General features: G+C 43.7%; 2 protein-coding genes across 4 annotated transcripts in view; one reads left to right on the top strand and one right to left on the bottom strand.

Annotated features, from left to right (window-relative positions):
• Positions 1-25,296, bottom strand: part of GALNT18 (polypeptide N-acetylgalactosaminyltransferase 18) — a 547,599-nt gene that overhangs the window by 501,760 nt on the left and 20,543 nt on the right. The window contains exon 1 of one of the 3 annotated variants that reach the window (XM_079929174.1): positions 19,385-19,451. The exons of the other annotated variants lie outside the window; for them this stretch is intronic. The gene's annotated coding sequence lies outside the window, so the exon portion shown is untranslated. Of the gene's footprint in view, positions 1-19,384; positions 19,452-25,296 lie in introns of those variants that run through there. 3 annotated transcript variants of the gene reach the window in all.
• On the top strand, positions 19,292-19,975 carry LOC307190165 (ferritin light chain-like; the record flags this gene model as incomplete). Its single annotated transcript, XM_079929177.1, has 1 exon — positions 19,292-19,975. The coding sequence occupies one exon, from the start codon at positions 19,292-19,294 to the stop codon at positions 19,817-19,819; it is 528 nt and encodes a 175-aa protein (XP_079785303.1). The 3' UTR covers positions 19,820-19,975.

Raw genomic sequence — 25,296 nt, 5'->3', positions numbered from 1 at the left:
GCAACCAGGGACAGGAACTTAGTAAAAAGACTTGTCTCTAGGAAGCAGCCAGGGACAGGTGAGACTGAACATAATTCTGCAAACTTATGAGCTTAGAATACAAGGTGACCATGAGCTTGAGAAACCCCAACCCACCCAGGGAATGGAGGTCTACTGGGTATCTACTGAGATGGGATGGGGGCTGGAGCCAATCTTATCTTAAGGGTAAGAGACCCAACAGATGTCAGGGTTAATGAACTTGTTGTTGTTGTTATTATTATTATTACTACTTGTTATTTTCATTCCCCCACCCCAGCTCAATTTGGCAGATGAGAAAACTAACCGATAAAAGCTAGGCAGACAAGGAGATTGAAGGTTCAGGAAGCTTCAGACTATGAAAAGCTAAGAAATGAGGCAGGGGGAGGGGGGCAAAAACCAAGAGGTCCCATAACCTGGGGAGTCTGGGGCATAGTCATCACCACATTCATCACCATTTCCCCAAATTCCCTTCTAGGACTTTTTCTGAGAACAGATAAAAACCCTAAAAGGATTGTCCTCAGCTAATAAAACCCAGTAACAGGATGAAAATAGTACCTACAGTTTCTGCGGTGGGTCATGGCTTGCATAGAGTCTTATCTCAGAATTCTACTCAGCAAACAATTCAAAAGAAATAAGTACAAGGAAATATCCATCACTTAGCCCCAAGGGTTTCCAAAGCTGCTATTAATTAGTACTGACAAAGAAAAACCAGCCTAAGAATTGCCTGCCAATGCAGAGGACATGGGTTCGAGCCCTGGTCCGGGAAGAGAGAGAGAGGGTGGGAGGGAGGGAGGGAAGGAGGGAGGGAGGAAGGAAGAAAGAAAGACAAAAAGAAAGGAAAACCAGCCACCAACTATCTTTCTGCTCCATTTTCCAAGGGGACTGTTTTCATTTCTTTTCCAAGTCTGGAGAAAAGACTCGGAAGGAGTCTTTTGAGGAGGTCTGCCATGTAAGATTGTACCCAACTGAGCCTAGCCCTAAAGGAAGATAGCACTGGCCTCCTCTGAGAGGGGAGATAATTGGAAGATGTTCCATGAATAGTAGACACAGAAGAGCATGTTATCCACTTTCAAGAGCAAAGCCTCCACAGGCATCAGAACGAGGTTTAAATCCTGGCTCTACCACTTAATCAAGTGAGTTAATTTCTCTGTGCCTCATTTTCCTTCTCTGTAAAGTGGGACAAATAACAGTTCCTGAATTATAGGGTTGTAATGAGAATTAAAAGAGATGATTTATGGAGAGGTGTGGCCAAGATGGCAGCATAGGAGGACACTGAGCTCACCTCCTCCCACAGGCGCACCAAAGTCACAACTATTTACAGAGCAGCTGTCAACGAGAATGACCTGAAGACTAGCAGGAAAGATTTTCCACAACTAAAGATGTAAAGAAGGAACCACAACAAGACTTGTAGGGGGTCAGAGATGCAGTATAGTCCAGACCCACATCCCTGGGAAGGTGACCCACAAATAGGAGGATAATCACAATTGCAGAGGTTCTCGCCAACAATCAAGGGGCTCAGGCCCCACATCAGTCTCCCCAAACCAGGAGTCCTGTACTTGGAAGACGAGCCCTCAGAAAGGCTGACTTTGAAAGCCAGGGGAGCTTGCCTACGGGAGAGCCAGAGGACTGTAGGAAACGGGAACTTCGCTCTTAAATGCACACACAAAATCTCACACGCTCTGAGTCCCAGTGCAGAGGCAATAATTTGTAAGGAGCCTGGGTCAGACTCACTTGCTCATCTTAGAGAGCCTCCCAGAGAGGCAAGAGTCAACTGGGACTCCCCCTGGGAATATAGACACTGGCAGCAGCCAATGTGGGGAGCTCATTCTACCACGAGGACACTGGTGCTCGCAAGTGCCATTCTGGAGTCCTGTTAGCACTTACCCGTCCATCAGCGGGTTGGTACCAGCCTTGGGCCCCCCAGGCCCCACAGCAGCTGCTCTGGCACCCAGCCTCATCTACCAGTGGGCTGGCACCAGCACTGGGAGCCCACAGGCCATGCAGCCAGCCATGTCGGGACCAACCCCACCCCCCCGCCATCAGCAGGTTGACAGTCACTGCATGAGGTGGGCCCTGGCAGCCAACTGGGCTGAGACCCAGCCCCACCTACCAGTGCACCCACAGCCCCCATCACAACAGAAGGGCCCACTCGGCCCACATAGGTGGCCCTCACTCCTCCAACATATGGCTCTGGCAACCAGAGGTGAGTGCGCTCCTGGGCCCCATAGGACATCTCCTTCATAAGACCAACATCAGGAACTGTAACAAACCTACCTAATACACAGAAATAAACACAGAGAATTAGGCAAAATGAGGAGACAGAGGAATATGTTCCAAATGAAGGAACAAGACAAAACCCCAGAAGAACTGAGCAAAGTGGAGATAAGCAATCTACTCAATAAAGAGTTCAAGGTGGGGCTTCCCTGGTGGCGCAGTGGTTGAGAGTCCGCCTGCCGATGCAGGGGACACGGGTTCGTGCCCCGGTCCGGGAGGATCCCACATGCCGCGGAGCGGCTGGGCCCGTGAGCCATGGCCGCTGAGCCTGCGCGTCCGGAGCCTGTGCTCCGCAACGGGAGAGGCCGCAACAGTGAGAGGCCCGCGTACCGCAAAAAAAAAAAAAAAAAGAGTTCAGGGTAGTGATCTCAAGGTGCTCAGCAGACTCAGGAGCCAGATGGATGAACACAGTGAGAAGTTTAACAAAGACTTAGAAAATATAAAGAAGACCAAACACAGCTAAAGAATACAATAATAGGGACAGGGGAAGAGTTTGCCGGTGGTCGAGAGAGGGAAAGGAATGATCCGTGCAAAGCTACGGAGACAGGAAATGGCGAGAAGTTGGGGTTGGCTAAAACCTGGTAAGGAAGGAAAGTGGGAGGAGAAGAGGTTGGAGAAGCAGGACAGGAAAAGATGATAAAGATCCAAACTAGAGCAGTGGTGCTGAAGGTAAGGAGGAAGAAAAGAAGGTAGGAGATATTTCTGAGGTTGCATCATCAGTTCTTAGCAACCAAAAGACTGGTTAGCAACCAAAAGGCATTGGTTAGCAACCAAAAGAAGGGATGAGAAGAAGCATCAAAGAGGGCTCTCTGTAATCAACCTGGAGGACTGAGTAGGTGGTCGCTCCATTGATGGAGATGAAGTCCTAGTAGGAAGAGCAGGTGGGGACCTAAATTTTCAGCTTAATCTGGCATGTGTTGAATTTGAGATGCATGTGGGGACCTTTCCAAGCCACAGTAGGTTCCCAGGCAAAGATATGTCTAATATGTAACTCTGTTGGAGCTCTGGGACCATGCTGGCTAAGGTTTACATCCTTCTTTCTGATAAGTGACCATGTCCAGTAGCCAACAGACCTGCAGATGTGTCTGGGCTGGACAGAGGGTTTGAGCAATCATCTTCAAAATGCAGTCCCTAAAGTCATAGGGTGGAAAAGGCACTCCTTGTACCCCATAGCTCCCAGCCAAGCGAAGAGCTTGATGAATCACAGCCACTGGGTTGACTGTCCTGGCACCGATCTCCTCCCTACCCACCTCATCTTTTCTATCATGTTCTTATCTTTCTTCCTTTCATCTCCTCCTGCTTCTCCTTTGCAGCTCCCAGTGAATGCTTGATGAATCCTGGCTTAGCGAATAAACTAAACCCTCCACTTAGAAAACAAGCCTTAGCTTTTATCTTCCTCTGTGGGTTTGGGTTTTGCTAGAATCAAAGTAACATTAGCATGATTTGTTTGAATTAGCATGAAGACTCCTAATCTGCTCCTTTGCAATATTCCATATTTTAATAACTTTAGTAATTACTCTTTCCTTTTTTTAATTAAGAGCTTAGAGACAGAGACCTTGGAGAGGGACCAAAACAGTGGAGTTTAGTATTGTGGAGAAAAGGAAGAAACATTTGCATGGCAGAGTCAATATTCAGAGCCAGCTAAGAAGCATTTGGATTTTATTTAATTCTCTGAGCATTACTGTGGACAAAGCCCCAAATGCTAGAGATACAGATGTAGCAGGAGATTCTTTCATCCTGTTTGGGGTCCAACTAGGATGCCCCAGGTTGCACTCTGACAACAACAGCATAAATTCCATAACCATATCCTCCTGGCAATGTTCCTAGCAGTCTTTAGAGCTTGGGAGAGGCCCAGAAGACCATCCTGGCTTACCGCACCGTTCCAGCTTCAGGGAGGGGCTGAGCAGAAGTTCCTGTTGGGGAGTTGCTTCCACCCACAAAAGAGGCTTCAAGTTCTCAGCTCCAGTAGCAGCCATGTGTTTTAAGGTATGTCTTCTCCACTGGACGCTAACCTAAAGGGCCTAGCTGAACCCTCAGGACCCTCAGGCTAACCTTTTCTCATTTCCCGTTTCCCAGCTCTGCAGAGGTGTGGAAGCCATAACAAAGGAAAACTCTAGCTTCTGGGCATGGGGCGGGGGTGGTGGTGGGAGCCCGGACGCTTCGCAGAGGAGAGCCTTCAGAGGGGCACAGTGCTGTGCCTGCTGGCACAGGGCTCTCTCTTGAAGCCAGATTAGAGCTCAGAGGTGGAGGTGGGCCTTCTGCTTCTGCTTCTGCTTCTGCTCCTGCTTCAGCCCAGCACAGACACAGTCCTTACACAGCATGTCTTTCTGTTTGCAGCCCTGATCAGGAATAAGCTGCTCTGGGATTGCTTCTGGGGTTGCCCGCCTCTTGGACCCAGACTCACTTTCCTCTTCCCTCCTGGGACCCGTCTTCAAGAATGGAGCAGCTTTTATTTTGAACTCTCACTCTCAGAGTTTTGTTAAGCCCTTTTCCCTCAATCACACTATACCTACTCTTTAAACAAAATCTATCTTGAGTGACTCCAGACGGCTTTGCCTTTCTCAGAGAGACCCTTCAAAGGATTCCACTGCCACCCTGCTAAGGAATGCTAGCCTCAGAGAGTCAGAGGTGGCTTTCTGCATCCCTCCCACTGAAGAAGAGGAAAAAAATGCACAAATTCAATCTCTAGTGAGCTGTACCCCTGGCAGGGATTCCAAACCCCAGAGATAAATCTGATGCACCTCTGCCTCAAAAAATCACGATCTGGGGCTTCCCTGGTGGCGCAGTGGTTGGGAGTCCGCCTGCCGATGGAGGGGACACGGGTTCGTGCCCCGGTATGGGAAGATCCCACATGCCGCGGTGTGGCTGGGCCCGTGAGCCATGGCTGCGGAGCCTGCGCTCCGCAGCGGGAGAGGCCGCAACAGTGAGAGGCCCACGTACCGCTAAAAAAAAAAAAAAAATCATGATCTTTTGAGGAATCTGACATGGGCAATAGCACATTTATAAGGTTAGCTGACTAAATGTTAAATATAGGTTCAAAAAGTCCTCATTAATTCTAACTTGTTGAATTGGGGAGAGTTTCACAGAGGAAGTATTTGACCTGGTTCTTTGAGGATAAGAAGGATTTAATAGATAGATAATAAGGGAAGTGGCATTCTAGGACGGGGGTGCAGAATGAGCCAGCCAGGGAAGCTTGAAAATATAAGCTTTACTTAGGGAACAATGAAGGGTTCAGTGTTGATAAAGAGCAGGGTTCAGAGCAGGCAGGACAGGAAAAGAAGCTGAAGTGTCTAATGACACAAGGCCTTCGGTGCTGTGGGAAGGAGCTGGGTCTTTCTTCTGGAGGGGTTGGAAAAGCTCCATGGCACGTTTCTCCAGGGAGGACTGATCTGATCCTTCCTCAGATGAAGGAGCTTTAGGAGGTTCAAAGCTCATCCATGGGAAGGATGGAGAAATTAGCAACAGGCCACCATCTTGAAAGCTATTGCTACTGGCTCTGAAATGAGAGACAGAACCAAGATAAGAGCAGACACAAAATTCTGCATACCATTTTGGGAGAATTTAAAGGCTCCCTTGAAGCCCAACTAAGGTCACCAAGTTAAGACTTCTACTACAACGAGAGTCACCTATGTTCAACACTAAGGCCACAAAGATGAATAAGACATGGTTCCTGCCTTCAGGGGGTTTGCAGTCTGGTGAGGGGGATCAAACATATATTCAGATAGTGATACCTCAGCTAGTCAGTTACAGGACCTACTGTACCATCTCTCCTATATCCTCAGAAGGCCCTGTGACCCCCCAAAAAATGATTAAAAACCACTGCTCTAGAAATGTGTCACCTTCATCAATGTTTCTGACCCTTGGTTTCTGTTTTTATTCCTTCTCTAAGTATTAACTTCCTATTAAAATAAAAACAGAAAAAACAGGGTCCACAACATTAAATGGGTGCTGTGAACATCATTACATTTTATTTGTAGTAACAACCCAACATATAAATTCAGCTCTGGGTCTAAGTTATGCTGAAACTCTGAAAGACATTTTCCCTGCCCATACCTGACTTCATTCTCTGGTAACACACACCATTTCAGAACCTACTCTCTAATAGCTGGTGCTTCTGTGAATCAATTTTAATTTGGACTTTAGCTTCTGCAGCAAATGCCTTTGAGGAAGCACCTTCCTGAGAATGCCAGCTTGTACCTTTCAGTTATGGCCAGATAATGAGGATGGAGGCTTGCCGGCCGCCCATTCCATTTCTATGTGGGTGGTGGGGGACAGATGTGATATTTCTGAGCAAATGACACGTTCAACAAACATTGAAAGGGATCACCACCTGAAACTAGTATAATTTTATATATCAGTTATATCTCAATTTAAAAAAAAAGGATTATATTGTCCAAACCGTGGCTGAAGAAGATTATGCCACTTCTCCGTGGAAGACATGACTTGGAAGCCAAACTGGATTTTCTATGATATCCCAGTATTTATGGAGTCTACATAACAGAGTATTTAAAGGTGGGATTGGCCTGGAAAACCCAGAACATGTGTTTGCTAGAAGAAGAAAAGAGTCTCTGACTTCAAGAAAATATGCAGTCTGGTTGGGGGCATAAAATACGCATATAGGAAAAAAAGAACCTACTTGACAAAGGGACAAGGAAGTGTGTGTTCAAAGCAAAGTAAATTATTTACATTAGGGGAAGGGAGGTTGTAGGAATTCTGAGAAAAGAGCTGCCACTGTGTAAGGAAGAGCATAAAAGAGAGGGCAAAGGAAAGAAATGGTGTGCCACACACCACATACACTCACATTTAATGTAATTTCCTTTCTTCTAACAATTAGGGACTGTGCCAGATATGAGACCAGGTCGTTTCATATATATTTTCTGTTAATCCTCACAACTGTAATTCAGGTAGGGATTATTATTCTCATTTCATGAATGAGGATGACTGAAGCTCAGAAAGAGTAAATAACCTTCCCAGAACACAGAGCTATGAAGCAGCTGAGCCAGAACGAAAGCCCAGGTCTGCCTGACTCCAAACACTAAATTCTTTTCACTTCACACAGTGTCCTTTCAAGCTATTAGGACAATGTAGATGAACCCCAAAATTATGATGCTAAGTGAAAGAAGCCAGGCACAAAATGTCACATAGTGTATGACGCCACGTATATGAAACATCCAGAACACGGAAACCTATTGACACGGAAACCTAGCAGTTGCCAGGTGCTGGGGGAGAAGGGAATGGCGGATAATTGCTTAATGGATACGGGGTTTCCTTTGGGGGTGATGAAAATGTCTTGGAACTAGATAGAAATGATGGTGGCACAGCTAGTGAATGTACTATGTGCCACTGAAGTTACACTTTAAAATGGGGGATCACTCATTTTATGTTATGTGAATTTTACCTGCATTTTTAAAAGCTACCGGGAAAGAGAATTCAAGGAGACAAAACTAAGGAAATGAAAACCCCCTCAGCATATCTGGGGAATAGTGAGCTGCCTGAGCCAAGTGGAACAGCAGGATGGACCAGAATTTTCTTCTCAATTCAAGTTAAGGATTTGGATAAAGGTGTGAGTCTCTCTCCTTAGTTCAGAGTTAAGAGTTTCCAAGCACAGACACCCGTGTTTCTCAATCACGGTAGACAGAGGTGCCCAAGACGGTCCAAAATGACCCTGAGAGTATTTTGGTGTTATGAGGGGTAAAGGCCACCCCGATTGTCGGTACCCTGAATTCAGAAGACACCATATTCTGTTTGATCATTCTCAAGTGACCCCATAGGTTCATGAAATATGGTCATTTCTAGGTTGCTTAGGAGAAACTGAGTTTCTGTGAATCTGAACTATATGGAATAATCTCTTAGCTAATGACCAAGACCCAACCTCCCACCTCAGCTGGGCTTGTTCTTGGCATTGAAGGTATAGAAACTCTCATGAAGGGCCTAAGGGGTCACTTGAGATTTTTGATTTGGATTTACTGCCTTTTATGTGGGAAGTGACAGGCACTAAGGCAACCCATGAAAATGGGGGCTTAGACACAGCCCCAGGCAAGGGTCGCCATCTAAGCAGCAGCGAGCCTGGATGCAGGACCTATCTCAGAGCTTCACTGTCCTTTCAGGCACTTTGGGAAAGGCACTTTGGGCATGTCACTTCACATTACCCTCAGAAGTCTTTGTGCTATTGACAGTGGCTTCTGTTGATTTGGAGTTTCACACAGCAAAATGACCCTTTCAAACCCTTGCAACCTTTCCAGGAGCGAGAAGATGGTGAGTGTGAGTGGGCACTACAGTTCCCCTGCCCTTCCTTCCTCACTGCTACAGTCAGCTCAGGGAGCCCTGCAGGAAAAGACATGTTTACCCTGGTAGACTTGTAGCTGAGTTTCCTCCATAGCATAGGCTCTCTTCCTCAAAGGGCCATTGAGAGTGGCTGGATGCAAGAATTACACTCCTCAGCTGCCCATTTCTACCCAATATTGGGGTCATGAAAGTGCTCAGAAGGGTGCTCTTCCTAAGGATCAGCTCAGAGTTGTGCAGGGTGCCAACTATGACACTGAAAGTCACATTCTGTGTGCAGTGTGGTGGCACACAAAGGATTCCATCTAGAGCCTCATGCATTACCTAGTCAAGTGCTCCATGCAGTAACTGCCCTGAGCCCAATGAGGTATAATGTGTTGCAGCCTGGGGAATGCCTGAGAGGACCTCAGCCATCCCAAACGAAACACCTGCTCAAGTGTTCTATGCCATGCTCAGCAAAACACCCCCTGAAGTGCTCTGAGCAGCACCTAGTGAGAGGTCCAACACGGTGCTAAGTATGATGTCTAGTGCCCAGCAAGTGGTGCCCAATGAAAAGCCTTCAAACCCCAGAGGAAGCCTCTCTTCTGCCGACAACACCCCAGGCAGTCCCCTAGGACTGGCCCGCTGGCCTCCTGATGACTCCAACCTCACTGCAGCCTCTCCATAGCATCCTGGGGTCCTTAAAAAGCCACATAATATCATTTGATCAAAACAAGCAACTTGGGCTTCCCCGGTGGCGCAGTGGTTGAGAGTCCGCCTGCCGATGCAGGGGACGCGGGTTCGTGCCCTAGTCCGGGAAGATCCCACATGCCGCGGAGCGGCTGGGCCCGTGAGCCACGGCCGCTGAGGCTGCACGTCCGGAACCTGTGCTCCGCAACCAGAGAGGCCACAGCAGTGAGAGGCCCGCGTACCAAAAAAAAAACAAAAACAAAAACAAGAAACTTGTTCCAAACCTGAAGATAGCCAAGAACATATGAAACCCCAGATACTAATGTAACAGACTTTTGTTTTATTTTGAGATTCTTTTTTACATTGTTTTAAAAATAGCATGCAATAAATACTCATTGTAAAACAAAACAATACAAGCACAGAGTACAGAAATCAAGTATAAAGTGAAATTCCCTGTTTCCTTTCCTCTCCCTCCCATCTCCCATCAAACGTTTCTAGAATTAGCCACTGTTCATTTGGTTTGTGTCCTTTCAGATATGTTCCATGCATTGTTCAAACATATATATGTATATAATTCTCTCTTTTAACACTTATTGGATAATACTTATTCATTCTTCTGAAACACGTTTTTTTTTAATTTAATATAATGCGGTCACCTTTCCACATCTCTGCGTAAGTATTTGCTTCATCATTTTTGATTAATGCATATTATTCCATAGTAGAAATGTACTATTATTTATTAACCAGTCCTCTGTTGATGGCATTTAGAGCATCTCCACTTTTTCACTGCTACAAACAACACTGAAATGAACGTCCTTTAAATTCTGACAATACCCTCCAAAAAGATTATAACAATTTACACTTGACACAATTGACAAAAGCGATGCAAATCTTTCCATTGCTCTTGGAAAGCCATCAGTCAACTCCACTTTAAAAGTTCTAGGAGGGCTTCCCTGGTGGTGCAGTGGTTGAGAGTCCACCTGCCGATGCAGGGGACACGGGTTCATGCCCCGGTCCGGGAAGATCCCACATGCCGCGGAGCGGCTGGGCCCGTGAGCCATGGCTGCTGAGCCTGCGCGTCCGGAGCCTGTGCTCCGCAACGGGAGAGGCCACAACAGTGAGAGTCCAGCGTATCGAAAAAAAAGAAAGAAAAGAAAAAGTTCTAGGAGGCAGGAGGCTCACGATTCAAGTTTCAGGCTGAGAGTCGAGGCGTCCGTTCTCGTTGGGACTGGCTGTTGCCTTCATGTCTTACAACATGTAAGCTGGAGTCCAGTTCTTGGCACTTTCTCTCAGCCTGGTGTCTGACCCCTCCTAGCTGCCAGCAATGAAGGCCTGCCCTCAGCGCACGGGAGGCAGGCTTGACGCACACGGCCATCAGGATTTGCAGGGCTTCTGCTGCCCTTAGCCCTGTCTCCAGAGATCCTGTGAGTGATGGGGCCTCCTTAAGTAAGCACAGAGCCAGAGCCATCTCCAGTTCCCACAGAGCAGTCTTTCTGTCTGTCTAGCAAGCTTCTGTCTTGGCCCCTGGCTTTGTCTTCAGCTCCCACTTGGAAGGGAACTCAGCTGGCCGCGGCCCCTCCTTCTTCTCCTCGCTCCTCTCAGCCCTGCTTCCTGTCAGCCCAGCCTTAGCACCAGCATCTTCACCACCAGTGGTCATGCTGAGATTCTTGAGATGCCCACTCCTCTACCTGCTGTCTTGGATGGATCAGAATTCACCTCATCTCTAGAACTGAGTATTTGGACAACTGACTACTCTGCCTTTTATCACAGCTGCCCAGGCATCCCTCAGTCCAGACATCCCTCTGTGCTCCCCTCCCTCCTGCAATGCCAAGGCCTCACCTCACATTTCATTCATTCATTAAACAAATATTTATTATGTGCCATGCACATTTTCTACCAAATTGCAAAATTCCTAAAATAACTTACATATACATCAAGCTCTGTAATTCTACTGCAATATGGATGGCAGGTTATTGAAATTTTATAAATCTATTACTACAGACTAGACATAATCAGTCCTTTTTCTGGAATAGATGCACTCCTAGGCAGTTATAATTATAGTATTCCATCCCATTCCATTGATATTGTATAATAATAGCCAAGATGTGTTAAGTGCTCAGTTTGTGTTGGTCTAAGATGTGTGCATGTGTTAATAATCCTCACCACAAAAACGCTGCGAGATAAGTACTATTGTCATCCCCATTTTATAGGTGAACATCTGAGGCTAAATGAATCACCTAAGTTTACCCAGGCTGTAATTAACAGAGCCACTGTCCAAACCCAGGCATTTGACACCAGAGCCCGCACTCTTAACCACTATGCCATTCTGCCTCTCCGTAGCAGTTTTCTACATCAGATCCTTGGGCAAAAGTCCAAAAAGTTCATCAATGGCAGCTTTTGGGAAGCCTGAAAGATGAAGGGTCCAGGGCATAAAATGAGAGCAACAGCCCTGGGCTCTGGCCAGTGGGACCCCTTAGAAGTTTGGTGATCTACAGGCAGTGGGCACCAGTGTGTCTAGCATGTTCCAATGATGTGATGAGAGAGATACTCAGAGGCTGATGCTGAGGACACAGAGCTCTCTGTGGTGTCCTTCGTCCAGGGGTCCTGCTGATGAAAGGTGGCTGTTCAGACTTTTTTCAAGCCTTGTCATCTCCAAGATTCACTGCATGGTGGTTAAGGGCACACATAAAATTTAAGGTCAAGGACTCTGGGGTCAGAGTGTCTTGGTCCATCCAAATCCTGGCTCTACGACTTTATAGATGTGTGACCTTGGGATAAGTTACTAAACATATCTATGCCTCAATTTCTGGTGTGCAAGATGGTGGAAATAATATCTTTCTCAGAGAGTTGTTGTGAGGGTTTAGGTGAAGGAATTCATATAGAGTACTTAAAAAATACCAATAAATGTGAACTATTACAATATCATCGCAAAGACTGGCTGACCACTTTGGAGCAGCTGAGGCAGTGAACATAAAGCCACAACAAAAAGATTTGGTCTTATATAAGTGTGAGGCAAGGTGCATTCAGCACGGGGGAATATGGCAGTAGAATGGCAATTTGAGTGAAAATAACTGTATTAGTCTGCTAGAGCTGCTTAACGAAGCACCACAGACTGAGTGGCTTAAAGAGCAGAAATTTATTGGCTCTTATTTCTGGAGGATGGAAGTCCAAGATCAAGGTGTCAGCAGGGTTTGTTTCTTCTGAGGGCTGTGAGGGAAGGGTCAGTTCCAGGTCTCTCTCTTAGGCATAGATGTGTCTATGTATATCATCTCTCCTCTATGTATGTCTCTGTGTCTAAATTCTTCCTTTTTATGAGGATACCAATCATATTGGATTAGGGTCCACCTTAGTGACCTCAATTTTAACTTGATTACCTCTGAAAAGACCGTATCTCCAAATAAGGTCACATTCCGAAGTCCTGAGAGCTAGTGTTTCAACATATGAATTTTCAGGTGATATAATTTAACCTACAACAATGACTAGTAAAAATAGTTATCATTTATTGGGTGACTGCTATGTCACACTATAAACTCTGACTCATTTAAAACCCACAGAAATACAAACAGCTCGTGCAGCTCAATATCAAAAAAAACAAACAATCCAATTAAAAAATGGGTGGAAGATCTAAATAGACATTTCTCCAAAGAAGACATTCAGATGGCCAAAAAGCACATGAAAAGATGCTCAACATCACTCATTATTAGAGAAATACAAATCAAAAGTACAATGAGGTATCACCTCACACCAGCCAGAATGGTCATCATCAAAAAATCTACAGGGCTTCCCTGGTGGCACAGTGGTTAAGAATCCACCTGCCAATGAAGGGGACATGAGTTTGAGCCCTGGTCTGGGAAGATCCCACATGCCGCGGAGCAACTAATCCCGTGTGCCACAACTACTGAGCCTGCACTCTGGAGCCCGCGAGCCACAACTACTGAGTCCATGTGCCACAGTTACTGAAGCCTGTGAGCCTAGAGCCTGTGCTCCACAACAAAAGAAGCCACCACAATGAGAAGCCCGTGCACCGCAACGAAGAGTAACCCCTGTTCTCTGCAATGAGAGAAAAAGCTGGCGTGCAGCAATGAAGACCCAACACAGCCAAAACTAAAATAAATACTTTTTTTAAAAAAAAAAATCTAAAAAAAAAAATCTACAGACAACAACTGCTGGACAGGATGTGGATAAAAGGGAACCCTCCTAAACTGTTGGTGGGAATGTAAATTGGTACAACCATTATGCAGAACAGTATGGAGGTTCCTTAAAAAACTAAATATAGAACTATCACATGATCCAGCAATCCCACTTCTGGGCATATATCCGGAGAAGACCATAATTCAAAAAGATACATGCACCCCAATGTTCACTGCAGCACTATTTACAATAGCCAGGTCATGGAAGCACCCTAAATGCCCATCGACAGATGAATGGATAAAGAAATTGTGGTACATATATACAATGGAATATTACTCAGCCATAAAAAGGAACGAAATTGGGTCATTTGTTGAGACGTGGATGGATCTAGAGACTGTCATACACAGTGAAGTAAGTCAGAAATAGAAAAACAAATATCGTATATTAACACATGTATGTGGAACCTAGAAAAATGGTACAGATGAACCGGTTTGCAGGGCAGAAGTTGAGACACAAATGTAGAGAACAAACGTATGGACACCAAAGGGGGAAAGCCGTGGGGGTGGGGGGATGGTGGTGTGATGAATTGGGCGATTGAGATTGACATGTATACAGTGATGTGTATAAAACTGATGACTAATAAGAACCTGCTGTATAAATATATATATATATATTATTCAAGTCATAAAAAAAGATACATGCACCCCAATGTTCATTGCAGCACTATTTACAATAGCCAAGACATGGAAGCAACCTAAATATCCATCAACAGAGGAGTGAGTAAAGAAGATCTGCTACATATGGAATATTACTCAGCCATAAAAAAAATGAAATAATGCCATTTGCAGCAAGACGGATGGACTTAGTGATTGTCATGCTGAGTGAAGTAAGTCAGACAGAGAAAGACAAGTATCATATGATATCACTTATACATGGAATCTAAAAAAAAATGGTACAAATGAACTTATTTACAAAACAGAAATAGAGGACTTCCCTGGTGGTGCAGTGGTTGCGAATCTGCCTGCCAGTGCAGGGGACATGGGTTTCAGCCCTGGTCCGGGAAGATCCCACATGCCACGGAGCAACTGAGCCCATGAGCCACAACTACTGAGCCTGTGCTCTAGAGCCCATGAGCCACAACTACTGAGCCCACATGCCACAACTACTGAGCCCACATGCCTAGAGCCCATGCACCGCAACAAGAGAAGCCACCGCAATGAGAAGCCCACCCACCGCAACAAAGAGCAGCCCCCACTCACTGCAACTAGAGAAAAGCCAGCACACAGCAACAAAGACCCAACGCAGCCATAAATAAATAAATAAATTTATTTTTTAAAAAAACAGAAATAGAGTCACAGATGTAGAAAACAAACTTATGGCTACCAGGGGGGAAGGGGGGAAGGGATAAATTGGGAGATTGGGATTGATATATACACACTACTATGTATAAAATGGATAACTAATAAGGACCTACTGTATAGCACAGGGAGCTCCACTCAATACTCTGTAATGACCTATATGGGAAAAGAATCTAAAAAAAGAGTGGATATATGTATACGTATCATTGTTTCACTTTGCTGTACACCTGAAACAAACATTGTAACTATATTATACTCTACTCCAATAAAAATTATAAAAAAATAAAAAGAAATAAAACTCACAGCAAATCTTTAGCTATCTACTAAGAAAAGAGAGATTCAGATTTTGCCAAAGATTAACCAGTGGAGCCAGGATCTGGTTCAGAACTGTCTGATTTCAAGTTCATGCTCTTTAAATGCCATGTAATAGTGTTCTTTTTCGTTGTTTCCTAACTAGCCAGTGACTTGGGATCATTCCTGTGAAGGTGGAAGGGCTTATCTAATCCCTGTGCCCACCTCTGCAGCTCCTTTGCGTGGAAGGGGGCTTAGTTATGTTCCCATACAGATCCATGGAGACTCCAGAAAGTGACAGACTGCAGAGCAGGAAGAAGCCTGTGATGTCATTCAATCCATCCCCTGCTTTATCAATGAAGAATGAGTTATTTGCACAAGGTCACACAGGAAGAGGGGAACAGTACTGAATCTGTTCTCTACTCAACACTGCCTTAAGCCAGAAAAAATCTGAAATTTGCTAGTTGATCTGATTTATTTAGCAAATTCTTTAGCAGACTTAAGCCATTTATACAAAATCAGGAGATTAATCTTTGTTAATCAAACACAGTCTGACACCGTACGAAATAGCTGAGGGTAGGTCTGTCATGCAAACATCCTCCAACTTTAATTACCAAATGGCTGGAATGATGGCCAGCCCCTCGCATTTATCACAAGAAATATTAAACTTCTTAGATAACGTATTTTCTATGCCAATGTTTTGAACAAGAAGAAGAAAGGGAAAAGGTAATCTGTTCTTGTCACAGGAATTTTTACATTAAAAAAAAAGAGAAACACATCAAATTTCTACATCCATCCTCCAGACCATAAATGTGGTGTTTCTCCATAATAGGATTCACCTTCTCTCAATCACCAGCTCTGGGGCATAACCACCTGGCTGGCATCTAGGGCAAATGTACTCTGCCATGCTGGCTTTCTCTGTCCCAGAACACAGTCCGAGTTTCTTAAGGGCATCAATCGGGCAAAACGTCAACAGAATTGAGACAGCAACACAACTACAAGGCTGGTAGTGACAGGTGTGATTTCATGAAAAGAGTCAAAGATCTAGTTCCAGGCCCAGCTCTGCCTCTTAGAAACAGTACAACCCTGGGCAGATTCCTTTAGCCTTCTAAAACTCAATTTCCCCATCTTTAAAACAGGAGAAATAATTGCCTGCATGACAGGCTGTGAGGCTTAAACAAGATGAGTGTTGAGAAAATGCACAGCCCAGAGGCCGACATATAGTAGGGCCTCAAATCTTTCTGTAAATTCAAAGTGTATGGCAAATAATTTTCCTCCCTCTAAAACTGATCTGGGGTAATCTATTCCTTCCCTTATTCATATACAAATAAGGAAGGAATTGAGAATATCATGGGTTCTAGCATGGCCAATCTTTGTTCTAATGCTGCCACCTGCTGCTGGACAGCCAACATACCACGCTACTATTTCAAGGGGGTGCTCTGAAATACATGGGGGAGTCTATGGGATGCAACTAGACAAATCCCTCCCCAGCACACTTCCCTTCATCTCTGTCCTTCAGATCTGGACCGAGGGCACACCTGACTTATCTGACCCTGGGGTTACAGCCAAATTTCCTTGGCAGGAGGGACTTTGCAGACAGAGGATGACATTTTCCTAATAGGTCGCATTTTCCAACACTGGGAACATGAGGACAGCCCTGGGCTGAGCCGCACCGAAGTCAGAAACTAGTATGCATAGCACGGGGAGATCACCTTGGTGCTTTGTGACCACCTAGAGGGGTGGGATAGGGAGGGTGGGAGGGAGGCCCAAGAGGGAGGGGATAGGGGGATATATGTATACATATAGCTGATTCACTTTGTTATACAGCAGAAAGTAATACAACATTGTAAAGCAATTATACTCCAATGAAGATGTTAAAAAAAAAAAGTAGTATGCAGACGTGTTTCACTGAAACTACATAATGTTGGCCCATTATATGTTTCATAAAATTCAAATTATCCACCAATGCTTAAATATCAGATTTCACCTGAAAATGTGAACTTTCAGATTGTTAAAAAATCTAAGGATATGGCAACATGGGACCCACAGTTAGCGGAAGCAAACGTCCCTTTAGCCTGGAGCATTACCTCCAGGTCCCACTGCATCTCCTGCTTGGCCTGCCTCACTTAGTAAGGGTACCTTGTTGACCCCTGGCCCGGCTCTGCACAAACTGTCGTCTCCCTAATCTCAACCACAAACCCTGTAGAGAGTAGGATGGCTAAATAGAGTAGGATTGATTTATACTTTCAAGTAATAATAATTAGTAATTGCCAAGCATTTAGTCTACGTCAGGCACAAAGAAGAGCATTTTGACCCTAACTTTCGAACTCAAAGATATTTTCATCCCATTGTGCATTTAGATCTGACATCCTTGCTCTATGTATTTGCTTTGTGCTCTGGGCCAAGAAATATAAAGTCACTAACACATCCAATTCATAATAAATATTACTTGCAGAAATAATCTATCTAAAACAAAAATTGCAATGGCAAAAGCTTCAAACAAGAAAATCTATTATTGATTTTTAAATGACTAAAAGAATCACATCTTTTAGGTATTACTGAAAACAGTAAAATTTGAACTCAAAATTTTGATCTGATCATTTGATCCAGGGTAATTGTACTTACGAAAGGTAATGGCCTTGGGAATTCCCCGGCAGTTCAGCAGTTAAAACTCAGAGCTTGGACTTCCCTGGTGGCCCAGTGGTTAAGAATCCACCTGCCAATGGAGGGGACACAGGCTCGAGCCCTGGTCTGGGAAGATCCCACATGCCGCAGAGCAACTAAGCCCATGTGCCACAACTATTGAGGCTGTGCTCTAGAGCCTGTGAGCCACAACTACGGAGCCCGCATGCCACAACTACTGAAGCCTGTACGCCTAGAGCCCGTGCTCTGCAACAAGAGAAGCTGCTACAATGAGAAGCCCGTGCACCCAACGAAGAGTAGCCCCCGCTCACTGCAATTAGAGAAAGGCCGGGCGCAGCAACAAAGACACAATGCAGACAAAAATAAATAAATTTAGGGGGAAGAAAAAAAGACTCAGCGCTTTCACTGCCGGGGGCCCTGGTTCCATCCCTGGTAGGGGAACTAAGATCCCACAAGCCCTGCGGTGTGGCCACAAAAAAAAGAAAAACAAACAAACAAAAAGTTATGGCCAAAAAGAAAACTCACAGTAGCAAAAGTTATAACCTATATACCTAACCTCAAGCTAGGTAGGAAAAAAAATGCTAATTAGTTGAGTCTTTGTCGAAAAATATATATGAAAAAAAATTGACCTTCACACAAATAATTTCAGTAAAATAAAAATTTTAATTGGAAAAAGAAGTAAATATATTGCACAGAAAATTGTTGATGACATTATATTTGGCTTACTAACTTCCCCTCTCTATGCAATACCACAGAAAACTCATGTCAATAACCTAGCGTGAATCTGACCATGTATTTCTCCATATTTATATAATCTCACACCTTCATATTCAGAGTGGGAGAAGCTTTTCATTGTTTCTCTTATAAAAATTGAATCATATTATCTTTTCTTGACTTTTTAAAAAATAGTTATTTATTTATTTTTTGGCTGCATGGGGTCTTTTTTTTTTAAGATTTTTAGAAATTCCATGTAATGTCTGAAACATTTATATTAACATATTTCTATACAAATAACCCAAAGAAAGCTTAGTATTAGTTGGTTTTTTTTGTTTGTTTGTTTTTTTATACTGCAGGTTCTTATTAGCCATCAGTTTTATACACATCAGTGTATACATGTCAATCCCAATCGCCCAATTCAGCACACCACCATCCCCACCCACTGCCGCGTTCCCCGCTTGGTGCATGGGGTCTTTGTTGTGGCACGCGCGATCTTTCGCTGTGGCGCGCGGGCTCAGTAGTTGCACCCGAGGCATGTGGGATATTAGTTCCCCGACCAGGGACCGAACCAGCGTCCCCTGCATTGCAAGGCGGATTCTTAACCACTGGACGTCCAGGGAAGTTTTCTCTTATAAAAATTGAATCATATTATCTACATTTCCTGGCACCTTGTTTTTCTCACTTAACAATAGCTTAGTCTTGCAGTGCACTCGGCAGTCCCCCGGCTCTGTCCCTTGCTTCCACGGTGTTTGGCCAGATTAGACCCAGCAACGCCCCTTCCTCTAGCCTCCAACCACCCTCCAACCCTTTTGCCAGTCGCAACCTCGGGAACCAGCCACTCAGCTATCCTCGGCTTCCGGGACCAGCTAACACCATTTTCTGAGCTTAGCTCCTTATTACCCGTTAACATGAGCTTCCAAATTCGTCAGAATTTTTCCCCTGGGGTGGAGGCCGCTGTCCATCGCCCGGCCAACGTGCCCCTGGGGGCCTTCTACACTTACCTCTCTCTGGGCTTCTATTTTGACCGCGACAATGTGGCTCTGGAGGGCATGATCCACTTTTTCCATGAATTGACAGAGCAGAAGCACGAAGGCGCCGAGCGTTTCTTGAAAATGCAAAACCAGTGCGGCTGCCACGCCCTTTTCCAGGACGGTCAGAAGCCACAGCAAGATGAGTGGGGTAAAACCCAGGACGCTGTGGAAGCCGCCGTTCTCAGGGAGCAGGAGCAGAACCTGAACCTGAACCAGGCCCTTCTGGATCTGCGTGACGTGGGTTGTGCCCGCGCAGACCCCCACCTCTGTGACTTCTTGGAGAGCCACTTCCTAGATGAGCAGGTAAAAGCCGTCAAGAAGATGGGCGATCACCTGACCAGCCTCCGCCGGCTGGCTGGGCTGGAAGAGTATCTGTTTGAAAGGCTCGCCCTCAGTCGTGACTAGCGAGCCTCTGGAGCCCAGCGGCCTCTGAGGAGCCCCTCTGGCGTCAGGGCTTCTGCCTGCAGTCCCGTCTCTCAGCTTCTCACAGCTTTTTTTTTTTTTTTTTTTTGCTGCGGTACGCGGGCCTCTCACTGTTGTGGCCTCTCCCGTTGCGGACCACAGGCTCCGGACGCGCAGGCTCAGCGGCCATGGCTCAGGGGCCCAGCCGCTCCGCGGCCTGTGGGATCTTCCTGGACCGGGGCATGACCCCGTGACCCCTGCGTGGGCGGGCGGACTCTCAACCACTGCGCCAGCAGGGAAGCCCTCTCACAGCTTTTTAACCGCCCTGTAGCCCTCTCCCAAGCCTTGGACCAAATGGGAAAAATAAAGCTTTCTGTAGCCAAGAAAAAAGAGAGAGAGAGAGAACAAAAAAGTACAGTAGCTTACAGAAATCCTTTCAAATCAGGATGGGTTCATTTGTATAAAAGAAAGTCTTCAAGAAAACGCTAGGTTGAAGAAAAGATATATTTTTATTTTTAGAAGAAGTTGCCAGATCTCTTTCCAAAAGGACTGAAATAATTCATATTTCCTTTGGCAAAGTATGCAAGTACCTTTTTCTCTACATCCCAGTAGTTGGCACTACTGTTTCTTTCTAACAATCAGGTAGAGGTAATGAATAACCTCATTATTACTTTAATTTGCATTTCTCTAACTACTAATGAATTTGAGCACCTTTTCGTATGTTTACTGGCAACTGAATTTGCTCTTCCACAAAATGCCTATTTATATGACTGGGCCATTTTTTATGAGATAGTTTATCTTTTGCTTGCCTTGTGTAAGAGTTCTTGGTGTATTTTCATAACAAATCTTCTACCTGTCACTTGCATTACAATTATTTTTTCCAAATTCGTCATTTGTCTATTGACTTTGCCCATGATATCTTCACCATACAAGAGTGTGAATTTTTATACAGTTAAATATGATTAAGCTTCTGCTTAAAAGGGTCTTTCCTCATCGCTAGCAATTCTCATAAAATCCGGGAATGTAGTCTCCCAGAATATCTTGCAAGATATTATAGTTTAATTTTTTTATATTTAGTTTTTACATCTATCTTTAATTATCTATTAAAGATAGATGTAAAAACTATTTATTTATTTTATGTTATTTTATTTTTTTATCCAAAATGTGTTTATTAGGATGGTTTCCCATTCATCTTGATTCTGGGGGCTTTTAGTGCTGCTTCATACATAAGATAGGGGTCCAAGTTTTTCTTCCAAATGGATAGCCAGCTTTGCCAGGATCATTCATTATAAAATGTATCCTTTTCCCACAGAACTAAACTATCAATTTTCTAATACAGATGATGCTTATACATTTCAGGATCTATTTCCAGATTATTTATTTTATTCTAGAGATCTAGTTACCTATTCCTATGCCAATACAACATTTAATTTATAGTATGTTCTGACATCTTGTAAATCCTCTCTCACTAGTCTTTTTATCATATTTTTCTGCACCATCTTTGGGCATTTATTTTTCTATATAAACTTTAATATTATTTTATTGACTCCTCCTCACTCCAAAGCCACTGGAATCCTAACTGCATAAAAAAATGCATTAAATTCATATATTAATTTTGGAAGAATTAGCCATTTTAATATTGTCTTCCCATCCAAAAACATGGTATTTCTATTTGTTTATATCTTGTTTTGTGTCCCTCTATAAGACACACAACTTCTAATGAATTATTTGCTTCATATAAGTCCTATACCTTTCTTGTTAAATTTCTTTTTATTTTATACTTTTGTTGTTATTATTTTTTAACATTTCCATTTGTAGCTGTTTATTTTTATAATAGATAAAAATTGCTGATTTTTATATATTTATCTTGCAGCTAGACAGCTAGCCAAATTATCTTATTAATTCTAAGAAGTTTTTTACTACAGCTTCCTGGATTTTCCATGTATATAATCATATGGTCAGAAAAAGAGATTGTTCTCCTCTTTCCCAGTATTTTTACCGATTATTTTATCTGTTTATTATATTTGCAAGAACCTCCAAGACAATGTTAAATAATACTGGGGGCGGATTCCCTGGTGGCGCAGTGGTTGGGAGTCCACCTGCCGAGGCAGGGGACGTGGGTTCGTGTCCCGGTCCGGGAAGATCCCACGTGCCGCGGAGCGGCTGGGCCCGTGAGCCATGGCCGCTGAGCCTGCGCGTCCGGAGCCTGTGCTCGGCAACGAGAGAGGCCACAGCAGTGAGAGGCCCGCGTACCACAAAAAAAAAAAAAAAAAAAAAAATACTGGGGAGAGTAGGCATTCCTGTCTAGTTCTTGGTTTGAACTGAAATGGTTTTACCATTTTACCATTTAGGATAATACTTGCTGTTCATTTCTGGTAAATAATCTTTATTTTATTCAGAGTATTTTTCAGAAATAGTTGATAAATTTTCAAATGTCTTTTCAATTGATAAGTTGATTTTTTTTTCTTTAGCTTGTTGATTAATGGATTATGCTGATAGATTTCCAGTACTGAACTATATTTGCATTCTTGGAATAAACTGTACTTCTTGGGCTTCCCTGGTGGCGCAGTGGTTGGGAGTCCGCCTGCCGATGCAGGGGACACGGGTTTGCGCCCCGGTCTGGGAGGATCCCACATGCCGCAGAGCGACTGGGCCCGTGAGCCATGGCCGCTGAGCCTGCACGTCCGGAGCCTATGCTCCGCAACGGGAGAGGCCACAACAGTGAGAGGCCGGCGTATCGCAAAAAAAAAAAAAAAAAAAAGAAAAAAAAAAAACTGTACTTCTTTTACTACTCTTAGATACACTAATAGAATCTATTTGCTAATATTTTAGAAAGTTTGCATCTACATTCATACATGATCATTGTCTATGACCTAGACTAGTTTATAAAACATTTGAACTATGTATTCTTTAAAAATAAGGAAAAAAACTCAATTGTGAATCTGTCTGGTCCTATTGCCTTCTTCAATCTTAGCTTTTTAATCGCTTTTCCAACATCATGTTTGGTAATTGGTACATTTATATTTTTCACTTCAGTTTATTCCTTTGGGGGATTTATATGTACAGTTATTTTAATCTCCATCATTTCCAATTTTACATACTTTTTCGTCTCCTTTTTCTTTAATCTTAGAACCAGGGTTTGAACTCAAGTCTTTCTGCTTCCAGCCTGAGTCCTCATGCCACGGCTCCATACTATGCTCTTAGAGGTTAATTAAGGCTGAATCCATAAATGTAAATTATTTTGACTTGTTTAATTAAAACAATCAGTCAATTGCAAAAGTTAGATTTATACAAATTTTAAATTATTCTAATTTTTACTTAAGATAGCTATCTTGGCATAAGCAGAATCATCAATAACATGGTCATGCTTGCAAGATCTCAGGGAATTTGAATTGTCTTCATTTAGCAAGGAGACTCATTGTTTCCTTCATCCTAAAACTAGTTTTTGACCAGCACCAATAATTTCCATAGAAGAAAGTGAAACCCACTTTATCTGAGACTATGATTACTATTTAATTCTTGAAAATGATGTTCAAACTAACATGAAATTTCATTCACTTTAATAAAATATTACCTATTTAGGAAGAAGCTTTACTGTTATCTCTAGGGATATATTAATATCATTAAAAAGAACATACGGTTGAGAAAATTGCATGTACATTTATAATTTTGTTCCCTTCTGAGTATGAAAGACTATTTAATTAAGATTATTACTATCTTTAAAGCTTTTTCTCAAAGGAAATGTTCTTCATTCTAAGCTACATATCTTCTTTGGAGGGAAAAAAAGGAATTTTAAAAGAAATCCTGAAATACTCTGAGTGCATATGCTCTGGTTATACCCAAAGGAGGACTTCGTTTCTCCTTCCCTCATTATATTTCTGTAGTATAATATAAATCAGGGTTGCTTGCATGTGCTTGCTTTCTTTCTCTCTCAGTGACAATTTTTTTCATGAGCCAACTGGAGAGATAAACCAATTCTTCATATAATCCAGGCAAAAACAAAAGAAAAGAGTTGGGGGGGTGCCAGGCAGGAGGGTACAGAAAAGTCCACCCTCTGGACTTGGACATGGACACATGTTATTGCTCAGACATCCGTTTTGCTTTGTCCTCAGTATAAACATTTTCTCTGCCTTCACGGTCAATCTACTTCAATTAGTCCCATGCTCTTCTGTTACCCTTCCACCACAGAGTTCCACTTCCTGACTTCTATTGTCCTATGTATAATCTGGTCTCTGCTGAAACTGTTCTCCCAAAGGCCACCTTCCCTGTGGCAAGTGGAACTGTGCCCCACCCCCCCAGAAAAATTCATATGTTGCAGTTCTAACCCCCAGTATCTCAGTATGTGTCCTTATTTGGAAATAGGGTTCTTGTAGATATAATTAGTTAAGGTGAGGTCATCCTGGAGTAGGGTGGGCCCTAATCTAATATGACTGGTGTCCTGATAAAAAGGGGAAATTTGGACACAGGCATGCACACAGAGAGAACGCCATCTGATGACAAAAGCAGAGATTGGGGTGTTGTGTCTACAAGCTAAAGAATGGCAAGGTTGCCAGCAAATCACCAGAAGCTAGGGGAGAGGCATGTAACAGTTTCTTTCTCATACCCTCAGAAGGAACCAACCCTGCCAACACCTTGATCTTGGCCTTCTAGCCACCAGAATTGTGATTCTATACACTTCTGTTGTTTAACCCACCTAGTTTGTAGTTCTGTCATAGAAGCCCTAGCAAACTAATACTCTCTTCTTCCAAATTTAATGGTGTTGGGCTTCCCTGGTGGCGCAGTGGTTTAGAATCTGCCTGCCAATGCAGGGGACACGGGTTCAAGCTCTGGTCCGGGAAGATCCCCCATGCCACAGAGCAACTAAGCCCATGTGCCACAACTACCGAGCCTGTGCTCTAGAGCCCACGAGCCACAACTACTGAGCCCGCATGCCACAACTACTGAAGTCTGCACGCCTAGAGCCCGTGCTTCTCAACAAGAGAAGCCACTGCAATGAGAAGCCCGTGCACTGCAAAGATGAGTAACCCCTGCTCACCGCAGCTAGAGAAAGCCCACACGCAGCAACGAAGACCCAATGCAGCCAAAAATAAATAAATAAAAATTTTAAAAAAAATTTAATGGTGTTTTCTCTTTACTCATCTACATTAACTTCTCATTTCAATTGATAACAGTGGCCACCAAGTCCTTGTGAAACTCTCTCCTTATGTTACAAAATCATTATCCATTGATCTTCCATTGTTTCTTCCTATCTTCTTCTCTAACTTCTCTTCCTCCACCCCCCCAAAAATGTCAGTGCCCCCAAGTGTCTGTCCACAATCATTCCCATTATTATTAGTGGTAATATTATTAGTGGTAATAAATTTTTTGAAATATCTAGCTTTTATTGAACATATGCCAGGTACCATTCTAAATATTTTACATATATCATCTTATTTAATCCTCACATCTCCTCCAAGGAAAATGCTATTTTCTATCCCATT

Source organism: Stenella coeruleoalba (genome assembly GCF_951394435.1).
Source record: "Stenella coeruleoalba genome assembly, chromosome: 8".
Classification (NCBI taxonomy): domain Eukaryota; kingdom Metazoa; phylum Chordata; class Mammalia; order Artiodactyla; family Delphinidae; genus Stenella; species Stenella coeruleoalba.
This window is presented reverse-complemented; position numbering and strand designations above follow the sequence as displayed.